Raw genomic sequence first — 21,136 nt, 5'->3', positions numbered from 1 at the left:
TGTGCCTCCTGCTGATTGCTCAGAGTTGCCAATCATATTTTACTACCTTGATCCATAAACATCTAAGTAACGAATCACAGTGAAAGGAAGTCAAATGCACGCCTTAGCACCAAGGCAATAGTACCCTGCAGACTATAGCTGTAGGATTGACACACTAGCTTATTTACTTGCAGACCCATAATTTTTAGAGTAAATGGGCTATGCTCTTTGCAGTGTTCACAACTTTAAACTATGAATTAGAAAGGGATAAGGATGGAATGTTTCTTAAAACCTAGAGAAATAAAGGAATGGTTACAACAGCACATGACCCTTTTAGGGGCTAGAGAAAACAATGGAGGAAAGGTGATTTCTCTAGGTTATTTATACCTCCCGACCCTTCAAGAAAAGAAGCAGAACCCACTTAGAACACAACACAGACTGAAGCAAAGTGTGGTTAGGAACAGGAGCAGTTTTAATGAGAGAAGAGAAGGAAGGAGAAGAGTGGAAGGCGGTGGGAAGAGTCTTACAGAAGGGATTCCTGGGAGGAGATAAATGTAGAAGTCCCAAGGGAAAGCAAAAGGAGGAAAATAGAGAGAGGAAAAAAAGTGCAATCAGGGTAAGGGAAGAGGAAAAAAAAGAAGCAGGGATGATACACCTCAACACCATTCAAAGAACCACTGTTTTCCAGCGCATCACATTTGAGACTGAGATCAGACACTCCTAAGGAGGCAAAAGTCATGCACTCCTGTCCCCAAATTTTCTGACAGCCCTAACCCCAGTATAAAAGTACATCAGAAGAAACCCTAGAGGAAAAAAGGAAGTAGAATCACTTTCAAAAATATTCTGTAGCTGCAGTGAAACTGCATAAAATTGTTAAACCCCTAAGAACGCATGGTAAGTAATAAGTATGTTATATATAAAGCAATAAAACAAACTATGTAACATCCTATGTGTCACCTTTTTATTGTTTTCTTGCTCAGAATCTTCAACAGCCTAAGGGAAAAAAAATATATACATTACCAAAGAAAAAGCAATAGGAAACACTCACAGTAAGAAAAAAGTTCCTCAAAAAGTTAATGCATTTAGAAATAAGTATACCCTTTCCCACCTTCCTGTGTGGCTCATCTGTCCTGTACACTTGCAAAAATGTGCAGTTTCTTTCAAATCTGGGTATACAAGATATGAAATTAAACAGCTGGCTAGCAATGGGAATAGGAGGGAGGATGCCAGACAGTTGAGCCCAAACCAGGGCTATCACTAGATGCTGGGGACAGGAAGTTCCAGAGAAGAATGAAAGAATGACACACCCAGACAACATAAAAGATCATTTGATCTGGATATGCAAACTGCCCAAGCTCTGAAAACTTAAGGGTTAAGACTGCTGTAAATTGTGCTTTAAATGTCCACATTTGGAAAAGGCCTATCTCAAGATGTTATTTGCAATGGGACAGTCTGCTGTCTGCCTTCAATTACAAGCTGCCACTACTAAGAATCTCGGACAGATAAATGTTGACTTGGCACTGAATGTACATTCCTAAAGAATAAGGATTGAGTCACCGATCAGCAGAGAAGCAGAGAAGTTACCCAAGGGCATATGCTGAGGATGAGTGACTAATCTGAATAAAACAAAAAACAAAAACCAAACCTAAACCCCAAAACCCTCAGGTAGTTAAGGACCACCTGACCTAGTAAGTGAAACCAGGCCTAGAGCAAAGAAGTTAAAAAATACTTCATTGGGAGGATTCATAAAAGTCTTGAAGAAGCAAAGATGTTGACTTGAAGAGATACCAAGAAGGCAGGTCTGATGTCTCAGTGATACTGCTAGAGACATACTGCCAAGGGCAATCTGTGCTATGAAAGATTTTCCATACCTGTATTTCTATCTGGAGTAAGATCCAAAGGTAGCCAGGCAGGAGAGAAGTGGCCAAAACACTTCTGATATGTTACCTTAGCACACACGTGTGGGGTTTTTTTTCTGTAGCAAGCAGCAATAACGCCTTTAGTGCCAGAGCAGGCTTAGTTTTGAATTCCAATATTCTGTATCTAATTACTGTCAAGTGATATTCAAGTTACTGAGCATAGACTGATAGACTGTACCAAATCAGGTGTTAATGGAATAAAGGGAACTCTTACCTGGCCTGCCAGCTACCTCTCTGGTATAGCCCCACTGCCATACCACCCTGATGGGGAGTGATCGTCCTATTTTGCCTTCATTGCTGTAGTTGGGAGAACCTACCCTAAGAGTTAACAACAAAAAATGACCCAGGGAATCCCTGTAACGAAGACACAGGATGCAGCCTTGCAAAAAACATCATTTAGCTAGGAAGGGGATACTCCATCTCATATTAAGGCTCTGCAACTGAGATGCAAAGTTAAAAAAAAAATAAAAGTATCAGAGGCAGGAGCAGGAAACTGCTTGCTGCCTTTAATTAGTATTTTTGATCAAGTCCTGCACTTGTATACTGTTTTCTTACATACTGATTCTGTTTCCTCAATGAGCAGTCTACCTGAACAAGCCGAGAATATTTATTTTTGGCTACAAAATTTTGTCTTCTCATAAACCTTAAGGTTATCAATCTGGTGAAGATCTAGGGTTTGACTCTTCTGACAACACGTACTGTGATGCTTCCACAGAACAGAGTGTCTTTTACACCCACCTCCACAGAAATCTTCCAAAGAGATATATATAAGAAGTAATCCCACCTTTTTGACACTGATGGCAACAGCTTCTTTTTGACTGTAATCATCTACAGTAAGGTCACTTCCAAATTTGTACTCTGGATGAGCTTCTTCTTCCTGGTCAGCTGCATGTAAAAGAAAAAGGATCAGTGCAAAAAACACAGGAACTGCTGGTTTTGTGCAAGACATGAAACAAATGACAGTTGAATACACATGTTTGCTTTTGGCATTTTTGTAAAACAGAAATAAAATCAAGGGTATTAGATTTCCAAGCATTAGTAGTAAATTACAGCTAAGGCCTGAGATTCTTACAGCTTTGACATGGCTAGTAAGAGAAATTTTATTTACTGTATTTTTGAAGGAATCGGTAATTTGCTTAGCAAAAGTATAAAACCCCAATAGGCTTGGGGAAATAACAAGAAATGAAGAGACAGAGTTCTTTAAATAAGGATGTAAAAAATTGCTAGTGTCCAGGCTTCTCATGTGCATTGTTTGTACCCCTACTACAGGGAATGATTTTCATTTGCTTTTAAGGTGATTTTCCATTAGAACCTAGCCTACTCAAAGAAGCTAAAAAGGCCTCTTCAAACACAAACCCATTATTCATATGGATTTAAACAATAATTTTAGAAAATACTTATTTGAGCTTCTTGGTAGTCTAGCATGTAATTAATAACACATCACAATAAGAACACTATTAGAAATAAGCATTCTAATGGAAATCAGCCTACAAAACAACAGAATCTCTTTGGTTCTCCTTGACCACCTGAAGAAAGACACCGAGAGGCCTCTCCAAAAAATTGTTGTACTCAGTCTTTTTAGCATAGCGAGGACAGATACCAAGATTTGGATTACAAAGAATATCTTTCATGAGGATGTCTACCGACTATAACAGCAGTAGCTTTGTGCTAGGTTAAAAAACAAATAAATAAAAAATCAAGGAAACACCAAGGGGTAAACTAAAGCTGCGACATTCAGTATGGCAGGGGTCACAAGCCAGTACCTTGGTACAGACACTTGCAGGCAATGAATGATTTACCTCCTCTGAAGGTGGACATTTGAAACAGACAAGGTGAATCACACCATAGGTATGTCTATTTTTCTCTGTTGGCCACAAACACATTCCACATCACTAGCTCAGATCTAGACATTTACACTGAAGATATCTGAAGTTTGGCAAGAAAAATCCTATCCCTTATTTTATCCTTATAAAGTATAATGCAATAATCCAATCTGATGTTGACACAAGTATTAAAAATAGTGACAAAATCTGTTTTCAAAGCAAAGATCACAGCTTCCCACTCTCTCTCTCACACACACAGTGAAAATCTGACTTGGTTGCTGCTCCAATATGATTTCTGAACAGTAAGTGGAAGTTAAAATTACGTTTACCACCAACCGAGCTCACGTTCCTACCACAGCCTGCCACAGAGCCAGGAGCAGCTGTGGAATGTATCTGAGATGAGATGGTAAGGCTGGAGGTCTGTATAAATGGTCCTGCACTGAGCCCAGACATACTGCTGCTGCCACAGACCGTGGGCATGTAGGTAATGTGCATGCTGGCCTACTGATTTATCACAGGCAATGTTTGAGAGCCCTTCTCTGTGAAATCCTCACCACTTTCTATTTCTTCTTCATTATCGTCCTCTAGGATATTTACAGGAGCAGCAGTTTCCCCAGCCTCCATCATCTTTTTCAGAGCATCAAGCTGTTCTGTTAGTAAAAAAAATAAAAATAAATTAGCAATGACGTGATCATTTGTAGTACAAAGAAATAAATGAGAACAATCATAAACTATTCTCTGATCCCAAGAGCTACTTTTATTTAATGGGTTCTCTAAGTTTTCAGTTAGCAGTAAAATTTTACAGAGTAAGAGCATCATTAGATATACATTGTTGTTAGATCTGAAAAGTGGTCAGTAAGAGCTGTATCCAAAGCTCCCTGAAGTCAAGAAAAATATTTCCATAGAATTCAAAGGTCTTTGGAGCAAGAATATCACTTCTTCAAAGAATAAACAGACAGCTCTCTCTTTGGTGCTTGATCTACACAAATGGAGGCAAAGTGCTTGGATTTTTAGTTGTGTTTCCATGTGCATTTCAGTTAGACAGAGTGAACGCAATCAGGTGTGACTGAAGCCAGTGGAAGGTCTGCATGCTTATCTTTGAATGGAGAAGGATCACGGTTTATCACTACAGCCATACTGGAAACTAATATAGGAACATTATTATTACTGAAAGAAGATAAATATCATAACTGGCAACAATAGCAAGAAGAGCAATTTGAAATTCCATTTCTTTTTATGCTTATCCTGGAAAAACACAGCAATGCAAACAGACCAGTGTAGGCAGAATTTACAAGAGATTCTATCTGCGTTATATTTTAGCTCAACCAGCAATCTGATAAAAGTCCCAGGATTACATTTCTAGGTCTATCTGTGCTATATCAAGGCCTAGACTCTGGCACTCATATCAAACACAAGGGCAAACAGAGTGTTATTTACATATAATTCATATTCTTCCAACACTAAAGTACAAGCAATTTGGAAAATTTAGTAACACAGTCTATTTGTATCTATCTGGACTTTTGTTTCATTTAATACTTGACAAACTTTACTTACTTTTTTCTACTTCAGGTTTCAGCCTTTTATTCTTTATGAGAATCTTTCTTTTGAGGTCATTAGGAGAAGGTAAGGCTTTACCTGGATCAAGCTGTAAAACAATTTAAAGAAAAGGCTTAATAACAGCTATTTGGCCTCTTTGTATCCCTATTTGGGATTTTGACTTCAGGACAGTAACAGTAAGGGGCGGTGAACAAGCAGTGCCACCTCAGGCACAACCCTGGGAGGCAGTGTGACTGCAGTTCTATTGTCTCCTCTGCTTCCTCCCTATCCCACGGGAAAGCTGTGCTCAGTTAAATGTTGCTGGCTGAAGCCAGCACATTGGTCTCCAGCCTACGCATCCTCAGCTGAAAATGTCTCCCCCTCTCTCCTGCCTAGCAGTGGGCATGGGCGTGATCTGCAACTCTCTATCAGAGGACTTCCTACTTTCCCTCTCTCCCTGTGGTTCACACACAGTCCAAGTCACAGTTTAGCCCATTATCATTTGATCTCTAAATAAGTCAGCCTTTATGGTCCCTTCAAGCTGTAATAACGCAAGTGGGGCAGGTTACACATACTTACAGAGTAGAAATGGGCTGGCACTGGTGAATGGAAAACTACCCAGTCTTTAGCTAGGTAACAGGGACTATTTTTGCCAGTAGGGCTGCAGGGTCACATCTTCAGTGTTTATGAAAGGCAAGTGGCAAGTTTCACATCCACAAGGAAGTACTACTAAAAGGTTTGTTCCAGTTGGGGAAGGAGAAAAAAAAATACTATTGAGAAAAGGGAAAAAGTACAAAATGCCCCGATTTAAGCCCCATCACATCACTGAGGCTAAGAAACAGAGATTTGGGTATAGTAATCAGCACTCTTTCCAACTCAGGCTTGCTAAGAATATTATGCAGGGAATTGCTGAATGGACTGTGGTTTCCAGTGAACCATAAGTGATAGAGAAGTAGAAGATATTTCCAGGACTAGTAAAAATTCTTAGAAAAAATACTCAGATATTCTTATCCTTAAATCCAACTCTGAGCTATGCAGAAGCAGCACTCTAGATAAAGAAACAAAAGAACAAGGCACCACGACTTGAAACCAAATAAAAGCAGCAGAGGTGACAAATAACAACCCAGAAAAAAAAAAAAAAAACAAAACCAAATCAACCTCAACCCCACCTCAAGAGAATGGGTGCAAACCTTCTTGCAGGAGGGTAGCGATTGCCCACAACCACCAGGCTATCTCAGTCATGGGAGTTTCAGTATATTGGGTGAAGAGAACACACAATTGTTCCAGAGAGCACTTGGGCTGTAATTCCACTAGATGTCAGTGCCGCAGAGCTCATTTATCCCCCAGGCTTCCGGGATGCCAGTTTGCATCCCCAGGCACAGGGCATAGCTGGATGCCCATTTGGACAAATATTTGCTTTTACTTAAAACCAAATCTGCTTCAGCCAGTGCCATGTCTCTCTTAAGTCTGCCCTCCCCAGTCAGTCGAAGCATCAGAAACCACACATTCATAAAATACATGTTTCATGCTCCTCCTGCCATCTCTGCAACATTTGCTTTGTGAGCAGCTGGGGACTGAATTCAGCCATGAGGGGGAATGGACACAAAATGCAGAAGGCTCAGTAGTGGTACAGAGCACAGGCAGCTGAGGCTTAATACTGGGCCCTGAGGTAGCAGCATGGCAGCCTTTGGCCAGCTCTATTTTAGGCTTCCCTGAAAGCTGCTGGAAGCTGTCATTTGTAAGGAACGTGGCAAGGTGCTACACACGTTACAGGGGAACACTACAGATTTAGTTCTCTGAGATGCACTTTTCAGGCAATGACTTGATATTCACCAAGCCTTGTGCGTTGCTGTACCTGCCAAGAAAAGCACAGCTCTAGAGATGATACTGCCAGGAGCGCCTTTGCAGGGCTCACACGGACAGGAGCTGAAAGGCAGAGTCCTCTTTGACATGGTCTCCCACAGCACTAAAGAGCATCTGCAGGTTCTGGGTGGCTGCTGGCAGACAGTGAGCACGTTGCTCGGGAGAGTAAGGAAGGCCTGGAGAAGTAGCTGCAAGCACCAGGTAACAAGCTATTAAAGTCTCAAATATTGTGTTTGTGAAGGAGTGGCTGTTATTATCTCCTGCCATGCAGGAGAGTGAAGTGCATGCAGATTACAGTGCACTTGATAGTCCAAATGAGACTGCAGGGAACTCCTCATGCTTAATTTAATTCTTAATGCAATAGTGGGGGCCACCTAGACTGCAGAACCTGACCTGGAGCATGAAGCATGCAAAGTGCAGCTGAAAGAAGAGCTTTCCTCAGCTAAGACCATGCAATTTATAATTAATTGGTTTTCAATAGTGACTGGTAATTTCAGAGTTATGTATGACCTGCAAATACAATGTATGTGGTGTATTTTATGTAGGTGCTGATATTATGTCACACATCAAGGGGATGGATTTCCCCAGGCTGCTCACCAGAGCCCTGTACAGAAGAGATTAAAAATCAGATAAGGACAAGCTTGTACTGAAAAACGTAGACACCTAAAATCACTAGTCATTTTTGAAAGCACAGGACTGGCAGTGAACAGCACGATATGTAATATGATCCCAGTTTATAATATCTTTTAAATATAGCTAATGTAAAAAAAATAAAAAGACTGGCAGAATAGAACATACTGGATGTGTTTCTAGAGGCTGCTTCAACAGGAGATCTCCAAAAAGATCTTCACAATATTTTGACATCTTGTACTGTTGATATTTGCTGGAAAAGATGATGTTAGTTAATTTTTAAATATAAAAAAGAAATCCCTATTATTCAGCACAACAGAATAATACTAAGTAATGTAAATATCCCAAATTATATACTGCCCACTTTCTCTCAGCTGAGTAGTATTACTACTGTAATTAAACTGTCAATAAAAGTCTATTATCTGACATAGATAAATTTAGTAAGACCAAAAAAGTAGACTAACTTAATCCCATACAACTAATGGAACATCCAAATATATTTCACAGCATTACCACAGAAAAAAAGATTGCCATTATTAAAGATTGACTAGTACATTAAAGTACAGTCTCTTCCAAGTGACATTCACTATACCTGCATATCCCTACACAGTTTTCAAGTACACTCAAACTATAGTATGTTTGAGGTTTGAGCTGTATCACCTCTCTCATACATTGCACTATATAAAAAAAAAAAAAAAAAAAAAACAAACCCCAAAAAACAAGCACTATATACCTGCAGTGATTTTCAAATGAAAGAATGACAGGATACTCTGATGTAACAAATGCTGTTTCCTTAATGGCTTGAATTACATCCTTTAAAATGCAATAATAGGATGCAAATTAGAACAGATCAAATTACAATCATAATGAAAGAGATTGTTCTCCACCCCATCCTGAGAAACAGAGCTGAGTCTCAAATGTGCCAAATGAAGCCAGAACTAGATCAAACTGTATGCTCGTTCCTCTCTGTTCCCACGCAACAACCCAGACGGAGCACCCAACAGGTGCCTCACTGCACCTGCAGCAGTGATGGCAGCTTCACCCAGAACCCATCAATGCAACCCCTGGGTCCGCTACCATCTTCTCTTGCCAAGGAAAATTTCTGCTCCCACAATAACTATTGCATCTTCAGGCCGTTTCCACAGCTAAGGAACTTCTCAGAAAATGGAGAAGATACTTATTCTGTGGTGCAAAGAGCCACAGGATGTGAATATTTGGGGCAAAAGCAGCAAGCCTGCCTCCTGTGGTTTCTCTGGAAAGGCAGACATAACACAGGGGCATATGATGAGAGTCAGAAATAAGCCCTAAGATCTGGGGACAAGAAACTGAGCCTACGTGATTTGTTAGTCTGTCACAAGGGAGCGGTGTCTGGGTGCTGAGGAGGAGAGGGTGCCCTGCATGTATTCTTTTTCGGGGGTTCTACTGGGGCTTACTGCCAGGTGTAGAGGTCAGGCATTTACCTTGAAAAGAATATCTGTACACATTGCTTTTCCATGCGTTATTATTGGTTCTTGATCTTCACCCTTGCCATCCCAACAGTCCAGCTCAACACACCTAAAGACCCAAGAAAAACGATGTCAGCTTGCTTAGTGTTTCAGTACAGGCGAGCTACTCAGGACAAGTTCTGAGCAGTGGTGTTTAGAGCAGTAAGTTACAAAGCAGTTTTGGGCATTACACAATTGCTTTTAAGCTGCACATGCGTAATTTCAGACTGCTTTTATAACTTTGGGTATATTACCTTAAATATACTATGTGCGGCTCAATATATTTACACCTGAACAATAACGGTTTTAGCACTGTAACACTCTTCTAATTTATTCTCTTACTCGGTTAACTGTGACACATTCCAGCATGTTAAGAAATTAAGCAGATCATAATCTGATTCTCATTTACATATGAACTTATTAGTTACAAAGCAGGAAGTCCTCTGAAATTCATCAGTTGTCATTTTAAGATCAAACTTCTATTTCTCACAACCTGTCTCCTGACATCAGTTTCTACATTCCACTGCCTTTCGATGTTTTTTGTGAGAAAAATAGTATCTTAAATATGTATATTTTCATTTACCACACTAATATATTCATACATTCAACTATGCAATATAACATCACCAAGGTATGTTATGTGTGTTTAAAATATTAGATCCACAAATAATAAAGGCTGTTATCTCCTGCTTCCAACCTGCATCCAGCCAAAAGCACTTGTCTGTACATCTCCACCGAAGACTTGCCACCAAACTGTCTGCCTGTTAAATATGTATTGTGAGAGGAACTGATGAAATAATGAGCCAAAGGATGGTCCATTTCTTGATATAATTCCAAACGGTCGAGGAAGACTGGGGCATTTTCATCTGACATCAAGTATCTGCAAAACCCATCACTTGATATGACACCTAGAAGGAAGAAGAAAGTATGGCAAATTTATAGTGGGCAGGAATCAAACTGTCTCACAGAGCAGGAACCCTAGCACAAAAGCTATGTTTACACAGGCTTCTGCAAACAAACAGGAGCTCTCCCCTTCCAGTGCTCCAAGCTGACCAGCAACTGTGTTCCTGGTGCAAAATCTGCCACTGTGTTCCCAGATAACAAAAGAAAAACATCAGGTGCCCACCTAGCTCAATATCCTATGCCCAGCACTCAGTATAGTAGACCTAAGGCATCAAGAGGATGTGAAGAAGGCAACTAAGTAGTGACATCTCAGAATGCTTCCAACAATTTTGAGCTCTGGGACTTTGTGAGCCAGAAATTGTGAGCTCGCATGGTACTTTTCTTCCCTCTTTGATATTTACTCCTGCCCTGACTATGCTACATCGCTGTTAATCGGCTTGCAGCACGTGCAGACACTGTTCTCCACTGACAAAAACAAGTGGAGGTGTACCTGAAAATGTTTGCATGTGTTCATTTGCAAAGCATGAGTAAAATCTAAGATACCTTCAAGTTTACTGTCTGAAATACAGGTTTATTCCTTTACAATCACAAGCAAGCAATTGTCAAAAATGAACACAGGTCATACAGTAATTCAGAGGACAGAATTCAGAACCCTTTTCTCTTATTTCCCTGCTGTTATATGCTTCATAAAGTGTAAAAAAATAATAAATCAAGAGGTAAATTTTAATGAAAACAAGGTAAGAATAACCAGTACTGCAATGTCTCCCTGGTGACAAGTGATAGGACGAGACGAAACGGGTTTAAGTCATGTCAGGGGAGGTTTAGATTGAATATTAGGAAACACTTTTTCACTGAAAGGGTTATTAAACATTGGAATAGGCTGCCCAGGGAGGTGGTGGATTCACCATCCCTGGAGGTGTTTAAAAAAAGGGTAGATGTGGTACTTCGGGACATGGTTTAGAAGTGGTTTTTATCAGGGTAGGTTAATGGTTGGACTTGATGATCTTAAAGGTCCCTTCCAACCTCAGCAATTCTATGATTCTACGATCAGTTTTAAAGTGGTCAAGAGACTGAAAAATGATCTGGGGTAGGGAAGGAGGGATTACTCACAAGGAGTCATTGCAGAGAACGCTCATCTGGCACTAATTTGGAGATTGCTTTCCCTAAAGTCATGTAGGAACACTCAGCTATTGTTAAGTTATAGGTTGCAGCAGTTTTGTTTAAAACAACTTTTCTCTTATAGAGAGAACTCTAGGAATCCTGCTTTTCATTCTGCTCCTAGCTTTCTGAAAATATCCTCTACTGGAGCTTAAATTTTCTGGGCTTGGTGTCAGCCAGAGGTGAACTGCTCTGAAGCGTCTTATTGAAATCCTCTCAGCTGATTCAGACTTTTGGAAGAAGGGGGGAAAAAGGGGGGCGAAATGGAATTTTCAACTTTAAGAATGTTTTTTATTTTGTCGACCACTGAGAACTGAAAAGCAGAAGCACAAAATATCTCAGATTATATGCACTTCCAGTGCATCATCTAGTGGAAAAAAGACACAGCTGAGCAGGCGTTCCAGCCAAACAACGGCTGAGACTTCAGCAACTTAACAGAGCTTTATGTGCTCAACAGACTGGCCTTTGTATTTTTGACAGGCACTGACCATGTGGAAGAATTTGCTTTTGTAGTGTTCCTGAGCAGACTCTAGTTACTAAACTGCACAGCATTAATGTGTTCAGCTTTACTTACTCCTTCTGTTACTGAAATGTAACTGAGGAAGAGTCAGTTGCTTATTGCTACTGCCCTGTTGCACATCAGCCTTGTTTCTTAAACTACATGATTTAGCAAAAAAAAGTTGTTGAGCTTAATTATTTTGCTCAACAGCAAAGTTATATCTAAGAAGGGGAAATAGACTGCAGAGAACATGTTATTATATGAAATTATCTCTTTATCCTACTGATTATATTGGGATAAAATCCAAATCAGTGAATATGATCAATGGAGGAACACTGTAAGAAGACACTACTGTTCTGTTGTTACTCTCCATAACCCTATCCCTGCAAGAGGTTTACCACATTTATTTAAAAACCATTGGAAATATAAATCAAAGAAAGAAGCTAAACAATTAGCCAAGATTCAATTATTGGCTAAAAGAATAAGACAATATCATTCCCTTGCTACAGCTTGGTGCTTGCAAAATCCTTGTTTGCGAATTACTGAACATTGTTTTCTAGTTCTAGATTAATTTCCACCTTCATAAAACATGTTTTTACATCGTCCATCCTAAACAGGTGGCAGCTACGTTAATATAGCTTCCTCATTTTGGAAAATATGTAAAATACACTGCATCAAGAAGTATCACAGATGAGTGCCTTCAAAACATAAAAAAAGGATAGAGTTTACTAAAATCAAGTAATTAATACTTGGAGAACTGTACTTCATGTAGAGAGGAAGAGAAGCTACAGTGCTTGCGAGTGGAGAATCCTCATAACATTTATAAATGACTCCTAGACAAGATAAATATGTCCCTCTCTCCCAGGTGGTTTCTGGAAAGTCCATGTTTTCACAGAATTTAAAGAGCAACCTATGAACCCAGCATACAATTCAGTGTCTGGAGTAGCATATACAGTACAAGCTCTTCCTCTAGTGGTTTGGTCAAAAGGACTAAAGTACTATAAAGAATGGTGAAAGCTACACATCCAGCTACAGAAGGATTCCTTAAGTCTGTAGACTGAGGAAGACAACTGTAAACTCTTCCCAACCAGTGGCCCAGAGAAAGTGAGAGGGGCAGGTGTTGCTGTGGAAGGCGTCAACGCCTGAGGTCATAAAGCAGCAGTAAGGCACACAGGGAACCCAAGAAGGCTGCAACACCGAGCGAGAGCTGCCTTGGCCTTTACTGAAGCAGTTTAAGATATTGCCTCCTTCTGTTGTCTGCTTTGCACATCCTACATCAGCAGGGACAGCACTAGTGGATGTGTAAAAGCTATTCAGCTTCTCCAGTGCCAGTTGATACATTAGCCTAAATGTCTAGTGAAAGTGGCTTCCTGTTAGGATGCCTGAAGGTCTATGGGCTTTGCAAGGCTGCAGTCTCCTCCTCCGCATGCTACGATGGATGACAGTAACTTCCAGTGAAAGGGCAGCGAGGACAGATGGGGATAGCAATATTTTTAATTTCTGCAGTTGATCCCAAAACAGCTATTTCAGCAGAATGGATAAGAACTGGGAGCTAAGTTCAACCACTGACACCTCCAACACCCATAGCAGCTCAGGACACAAGCAATCCAAGAACAGCTTGGAGACCCTTCCTGCAATCTTCTTGCTCAGAGAGAACATTTTTCAATGTACCCACATAAAATACCCTGTTCTAAGCTAGGCTGCTGCCCTCAAGCACTATACAGATTATAAGAAGGTGGACGCATATCCAATGGCGCACATGTTAATTTATTTTTTATTTTTACACAATATCTGTACAGCTTTGTAGTCTCTATGAGACCTTGTCTGTAGGCACATGCATGGTTGCCTTGCTGCTAGAAGGAGTCTCCATGTTGTTCCCCATTTACTCAATCCTAGCTTCATCCATTTTGTACGAGGATGGCTGTCTCTATCCACACTGTAACCTGGACCAGGGAAATAATCCTTCTAAAAAAAAAAAAAAAAAAAAATCACTGTTTTGAGGGGGAGATATTTTTCAACAGTTCAATTTCCTGATCTAGTTCACTGGGTGGCCACACAAGTGCTTGCCCGCTAACCACAAGGACTGTAAACTCCCTTTTAAAAGTCTGGATGCTTTCGAGCAAATTCCCCAAATGCCTAAAACCAGCAAATACTGAATTCCCTCCCACATTTACCTTTACTCTTCAAGTCTTCATCTGGCTCATATGTCTCAATTATCTGCATTGCTCTTTTTGTGTCATAAAAGGGAAATAAAATTTCATTGAGTCGAGGATCTCGTTGATGCTAAGGTTAGAAAACAACGGAATTCAGCAAAACAATATAGTGCATGGCTATCATCCAAGAGCATTTCATTACTGCAGATGAGAAAGAAAGAAGTGGACATTTAAAAAAAAAAAAAAAAAGAGCCCTAAAACTTACAGACTGTTCAACAGTAACTTTAGCTTTAGATAGAAAATGGACTTTATTTTTCATAAGAATCTTAGACAGTTTGATTATAAAAAAATTTCAAAAAAACAATCCAGTGCAATAGTGTAACTGGTCTTACTCTTGCTTGTTCATGAAAATAATGACTGCACGTGGTATACGTGCAAATGAAATGTTGAAAATAAATAGCTAAATCTGTCTTTGTAAATTCTCTCCCTTATCTTTTTTGTAGGTCATGCAAACTGACAGACTTGACTGATGGCACTGTAATCACCTCCACAAAAATACATGTCTTCAGCAATATCTACAGCTAAAGTAAAATAAAGCAATACTATAAATACAGAATTTGAAACCTGAGTTTAGAAATATGCAACTACTGATGATTATTTGTGAATCGTGAAAACATTGTGTTATTAACTATTCAAAAAACAGTGTAGGTTCTTAATTTGTACATATTTCTTCTAAAAGAGCTTCACAGTATCATCTCTTCAGTTCACAGGAATTTACAATATTAGGATTTCATTAATATATGTAATATTTAGATACAATTTAGCAGTGGTTTCTAACACACTACTAAAACTCAGAGTTTTTAAGTTTTCACTTAATAGTGTGCTATGTAAATTTTGGTTTTCTCCATGCTGGATTAGAGCTGCACACTGTGCCTGATTCTCCATTAAAAGAAAATTAAAAACAGAATTGAACGGAGTAGTGGCATGTAAGCAGATGCAATAAAACAAAGAAATAAATATGACTGTGAAAACACTCTTTTACCCTAGTAGGTGCACAGTTTTCAAGCTTTAGTTTAAGCAGAATTCAGAAATGTAACAGGCCACCCCCATATTGGTGATCAATAATTTGGAGTGGACAGAATGGTATTGATATGGCTTGGCACAGCACTATCGGCATTTGCTGTAATTCCTTATGTGTACATTTTTTTTTACATTTTTTCATTAAAAAAGCAATATCCAATCAGAAATAAGCACTTGATCTCTTTTCTTACAATCAATACATTGATGCATGTGCTTAATTAATTCCAAGAAATTACAACCAATGCCAATTTAATCATGCAATTAAGGAGGGATCTTTCAAGTAATGCTACTGACAGTATACAGCATCTAAAATACAGCAGTTTCATTCACTACAGCTCGGCTGTCTGGATATCTAAGTAAAACTCAGATGAAATATGATATAAGAGCAGATGGATGCAGGACATAACTTGCTAAGCAGCACACAACAGCAACACAACACTGACATGCAACAGTACAGTCTACTGTGACAAATGACAACCTTTATACCATTAGTGACAATACACCACTTCAAAAAATTCTAAGAAATAGTAGGCAAGGTTCTTAAGAAAAGTGCTCTTCCCCACTGTCTTTCTTCTACTGTTAGTCATAAGCAGGCAGAAGAAAATAAAAGGAATAAAGCAAAAAGTCTCCTCTTGAAAAAGAGTCCCAGAGTTATTGGACGGAGCTAAGAGGAAAATCTTCTTGCAGCAATGATCATTGTTCATTAACAACTTTCCATTTGAACAAAAGCATGCCTTTATGTTTACTTAGTCTAAAAAATAAAGCAAAATTGACAACTGATGAAGTTTTACTCCAAAAAAAAAAAAAAAAAAAAAAAGGAAGAATCCTTACTAGTGTCTCCTGGGGAAATGTTCTGCACTCCTGAGCTTGTTGGCACAGGAAACTTGAAACAAAAGCTAACCAAAACTAAAAGCATGTAGTTTCATCTAGAAAGATAACATGCCCCAGGACTAACTGCGTACATCCAACAAAGTTGCATTTGATTGGTGTAGTTACCATATTAGACAGGACACCCTCACACTAGACAGTCTCAACCATATGAGGGTGAACCATGGGGAGAAAGAATGCCTGTATGGTTCTGCAAAGACAGAAAGATCATTTAGCCTCCACAGTCTGGCCTCGTCTCCTCTTTGAGTGGATACAAACCCAGATGTACAGCAGTTAACAATGTGCCAGAACCAATTTTGCCTTTTGAATTTGTCCTGTGCAGAGGTAAACTGTGTCCTTTTCTGGAGATGGAAAACAGGAGACAGAAAGAGTAAGCAAGCAAGTAGGAAGGAGGGAGGTAAAGTAAGTAAGTGAGTGGAAGGGAGGAAGGGAGGAAGAGCAAGGAAGCGGGAAAGAGCGGGACAGAAAAGGATCTCCTCATACCTCCTTCCCAGGAGAAAGGACGAGTCCTGGTCAGACTACTGAATTTCCCTTTTTGACAGTTACTTGGCTTATTAATTTACTGCTGCAAATGAATGGCAGGAGCAAATCTCAATAGTAGTGATTTCAGTTCTTTTTCTACTAGATTTTCTTTTTTCAAAATTTGACTTTAATACTCAATGCCTGACAATAATTAAATTTCTAAAAACTTCCCAGAAGCTTTAATACCAATACACAATTAAATCAGCTGTCAGCCAGCAGCATTTAAAAGTCAAATAGAGACAGCAGTTTGGAAAAACTCCAGGAAAGCAGCTCACTCTCCACTCATACCCAGTAATGTATCCTCATGCTTCCTTAAAACCCCATAACACTTAGAGCTTCTGTAGCATGCCTTGGAGGTTACTGAATTCAAAATAATTTAGGTTAAAGACTCTCATGAAGAATTGCTCTGCCTAGTAAATCCCCTCTCCTATATAATGATAATAATCTTTTTATATTTTCCAGCATTAAACACCACTGCTAATTGCAGTGTTGGCCAGCTGTCAAGGGGACAGAAATGATCACTTCAGGAGGGAGGATTCTGGGTCATTTAGTGCCTTTCAAATCACAACCAAAACTTTAAACTCTATTTGAAGACCAAAAGACCTCCAGCACAGAGCCAAAAGCATCAGTTTCCGTCATCAGAATGAATGCCCTACTCTATAAAACCGCTTGATTAATTCTTCTCCAGCTCTGGTCACCAACTAAAGGGCCAACTACAAGATTTCCAATTGCAAAATGGGGGTTTTTGATAAGAATGTAGCCAACAAGATGCATCTTTGTCCAATACTACAATAAAATAAAGCTTCTGATTTTGTAAAAAGAACTGCTAAAACAATACACAACTGAGAGCACAACAATTCAATTTTAATTTTTTAATCAGGTACTGGAGATAGCCAGGAAGTTCTTCAATTGCTGTCAGCTCTTCTTCAGAAGTTTGTGCTTCAAGGAAGCACACTTCAAACTAAAACAATTACAGAGATCAATTTTAAACTAATGATAAAACAGTAATTTACTGACAAACAAGAATTAACACTGAAAAAAATATCAGAAGCTAATATGGTTCAATGTGGGGACAAGGCTGTGTGCTTCAAGCAGTGAAATGTATCTATCACTACAAGTGAACTGGGGGGCTGAGGGTATAATTTATAATTTAAATCAAAACGTTATCCTTCGTCTCTTCAATGCAGAAGCAAAAATGACATGCCTTAGCTGTGACCCCAGTCCTGCAAACATTTAGACACTGAACTTTGTAAACAGCTGTGACAAAAAACATCTCACAGTAGTAAGATTAAGCATGTGCTCCAATTTTCTAATAGAGAGAACTATGTGGATACAAACTAAGGCTCCAAGTATGTAACCATTAGTCCTGAAGCTGTTAATCTTCTCACTATCTTTTCTTTTGGAATATTCTTTCTATGTGTAATTCGGGTTTGGTGAACAGTAAGGCATGAATTCCCTACTGAAAAAAAAATTCTATTCTGAATTTGATATATGGGGAACTGTCTGCTTGAATCTTCATATAGCAGTATCAGATATATAAATAAATATACATATATAGAGAAATATACATAAAATAGATTTATAACTAGTAAAATAATTTTAGATGGAGAGATTTTTAGTAATGCACTCAGTCTCTAAAAGATTATGCAGAGAGGTAAAGCAGCTATCCATGTTCCAGATGACACGAATCTACTGGTACGAAACCAAATAGAATGTGCCTATTTTCCATGTATATGTTCTTGTCAAATCTACATAGTGCATTTATTGTTACAATTCCAAATAAGTCTATCTTCTATAACTTACTGTGCTTTAGCAATAGAAAAAACCCAGTCCCACACTCTTTATTGAACTACTTCGCACACTCATGATGTTTTTAAGCAATACTAAATAGTCTTGCCAATAACCGTATTCTGGAAATACAGCAATAAAAATATTTCCTCTTATTCTGCAAACATAGTATTTTTAAAATCATATACAAACTCTTAAAATATCCTCTTAGCTCTTAGATTTGTAATAGATTGAAATAATACTGTTGAGAAGAATCAAACCACTGTTTATAAAAGCCTACTTAATTTTTTCTATTATTCAGAAGGATTAGCAGATATCTTTAGCTGTGGCCTACAGGTAAAGTAATTGCCTATAATAAAATACTGAATGTATGGTATAAAATGTATAACACATACATAACAAACAACATAACACAACAGCAAGTAATCAACAGATGCAGTCTGCAAAGCCAACATGTAGAAAGCACAACATACAAGGTTGGAGCTGATTTTTGCACCTGGATGTTACCATAATGGAAAGATCAGCGGATCAAAAGCATAGCAAATAATGGCATGATTCATGCAATGGAAAGATTGGAAGAAGCAAGCCACTGCAGACAGACTTGTATGGTAGTTAATGTATGAAAAAGCTTACTTCATTTAGAAAGCTCACTAATTGGTCTACCGTTAAATAATCAGTTTTGTCTCCATTGCTGAAAAGAAATTTATTAGAGAATGTAAGTTTTCACATACGATGCTACAGTAGGTATGATTTACATGTTGACATTGTTGATACTTTTAAAACCACCTACTTTTCTACCTCAAGTTACTCTATAATCTCAAAATTAACAGTCACAGAAAACATACTAACTGTCTATGCTTGGCACAGTATAGCTCCCATACTTCCTATAACTTTACAAACATTACTTCATAAACAACATGTAAGTCCTCCCGCTGAGAATAAATTGAGTGCAGAAACTTTTTAAACTTGAAACTTCTTATTTAATTTAATTAGTTCACATACTGTGTTAATCACCTAAAGGAGCAAGTTAAAATTACAGTAGTTAGTAAAGCCAATGCAAAAAAAAAAGTTCCAGGTGCTTCCTCTGTCTCATGTAAAAGTTGCTCTAAAATACAGAGTGAACTTTTACATTAACAATCTGAGAGGGAAGGAAGGGAAAAAACATAGACTGGAGTTTGTCTTAAAATACTGCTGATGCTGCTAGGACTCAAGGTTAGACAATCTTTACAGTGTTCTGTCACTATTAGATATGGACTAAAAATACAGCAAAATGCATTTAAAGCAAGATTATATTAAATTTGAACTTACATCTTCTTAAAGAGGTCCTCTATATCAGTTCGGGGACATATCTTTTGGGTGAGCTCATAAAATTTCTCGTAAGTAAATGCTGCAGGCTCAATTTCATCATTCTGCAACAAAATGCAAAGGTACATTTATTCAGTGAAAGAGACCATATATGCTCTTTTCCCAAGAGCATATCTTGTATCAGAAAAATTAACCGAGAACTGTTTTAGCTCTTTACTTAGCGTACGCTTATCTAGTTTCTTTTGTATTTTCTGAAAACGTTTCTTAATTCATCCTTATCATAGATCTGTTTGATGTGCTTATATTCTGACCTCACCGTAACAATTCTACATGAACACAGAACTGGAACACAGTCTTTATTTTCATTCTGAAGCTTAAAAAAGTCCAAAATAGAGTACAAACTTCAGGATGCTTATATGGAAGCCAAGGAACATTGAGGAAAAAGTCCAAGGTTTGGTGCAATGGTTTTAAAAAGCAAAGTAGCTCTCATACAGGGGTATGTAAAACTTCCATGAGGGAGGAAACACATGGCTAATGCATTCAGTATCGTGTCCTCCTCTGAAGAAGATGAGAACTGCACCAGTGAGGAAAAATTTCACCTCAGGTGCCAGGTGTTGCTACGACTGGGGATTCAAGTCTTTCTGCTCCCTGGCTGGAGACAGCAAGCTGCTGAAGCCTGAGGCTGGTGAGGGGCAGCCCTGAACCAGGCGCATCCTATAGTCAGGCCAAGAACCAAGGGCTGGAGTCTCCAAAATGAAAGAAGGGAGACTGGGCAGGGAGTAAAGCTGAAAAAAAAAAAAAATAGCTGCAACAGCAACCAGCTGTCACCTCCTTGGGGCTGCTGGCAGGGCCTCCCGTTGAGTGAGACACAGCTGGACAGTAGTTCTCCAACAGAAAGGAGCAAAGAGCGGGAGGACTCCCAGGAAATGAGAATGAGAGGACAGCATGCAACAAAAAAGTATTATGTGCATATTCTGTGCTCATATACTTTGTATAAATGAATGAAAGATAATCAGTTACAGAAAAGAAGGGAAGCTTCATCCAAGAGATTTACAGACCACTATGTCATATAGATTTAATTACATTTTGCTTTTAGTAAACAACCTACAGTGATTAATAAGTTACTCATGAACAACAGGCATGTGCTTCTGTGATGGAAATGACTTCCATCACAGCTACAAATGTTAATGATTCATCAATTTATTAGTATACAAAACAGTTATTCAAAAACACTAAATACCTTTCCACTGGGAAGACCTAATTCCTTAAGTGCCTGAAAGATCACTTTTTCTGTTTTACCTGATGCAAAGGTTCTGGTAATGCTAAAACAAAAAAGAGTGGGGAAAAAAGGAGAAATGTTAGTCACTTTTTAAACAATCAGTTCTCTCTTGCTTTTACTGCCAACTCTGTAAAGTTCCTCTGGCTTCAGCTGATGAATGTAAGCATCTTCCAAGTAATACTGCAGTTGAAAAAGTGCTCTAAGCTTCACAGAGCAGCAGTGCTCTGCCTGCAAGCTATCCATTAGCTAATATATCAAAATAATGGACTTCAAAAAGAACAAAAGAGTGTGATTTTTTTTCAATATACCAGGACACAGAGCCGTGCA

General features: G+C 38.8%; 1 protein-coding gene across 1 annotated transcript in view; it reads right to left on the bottom strand.

The window, feature by feature from the left end:
• The window catches only part of PLCB4 (phospholipase C beta 4), a 189,528-nt gene that overhangs the window by 51,929 nt on the left and 116,463 nt on the right, over window positions 1–21,136 (bottom strand). The window contains exons 8-19 of the mRNA XM_082481716.1: window positions 20,771–20,852; window positions 19,534–19,634; window positions 18,859–18,916; window positions 13,969–14,077; window positions 9,932–10,142; window positions 9,211–9,304; window positions 8,484–8,563; window positions 7,919–8,003; window positions 5,276–5,366; window positions 4,276–4,371; window positions 2,683–2,783; window positions 937–972 (exon numbers count right to left, since the gene is read on the bottom strand). Coding sequence (XP_082337842.1) covers window positions 937–972; window positions 2,683–2,783; window positions 4,276–4,371; window positions 5,276–5,366; window positions 7,919–8,003; window positions 8,484–8,563; window positions 9,211–9,304; window positions 9,932–10,142; window positions 13,969–14,077; window positions 18,859–18,916; window positions 19,534–19,634; window positions 20,771–20,852 — 1,144 coding nt within the window. The remainder of the gene's footprint in view (window positions 1–936; window positions 973–2,682; window positions 2,784–4,275; window positions 4,372–5,275; window positions 5,367–7,918; window positions 8,004–8,483; window positions 8,564–9,210; window positions 9,305–9,931; window positions 10,143–13,968; window positions 14,078–18,858; window positions 18,917–19,533; window positions 19,635–20,770; window positions 20,853–21,136) is intronic.

The sequence above is a fragment of the Vanellus vanellus genome (genome assembly GCF_965231255.1).
Source record: "Vanellus vanellus genome assembly, chromosome: 3".
Taxonomy (NCBI): domain Eukaryota; kingdom Metazoa; phylum Chordata; class Aves; order Charadriiformes; family Charadriidae; genus Vanellus; species Vanellus vanellus.
This window is presented reverse-complemented; position numbering and strand designations above follow the sequence as displayed.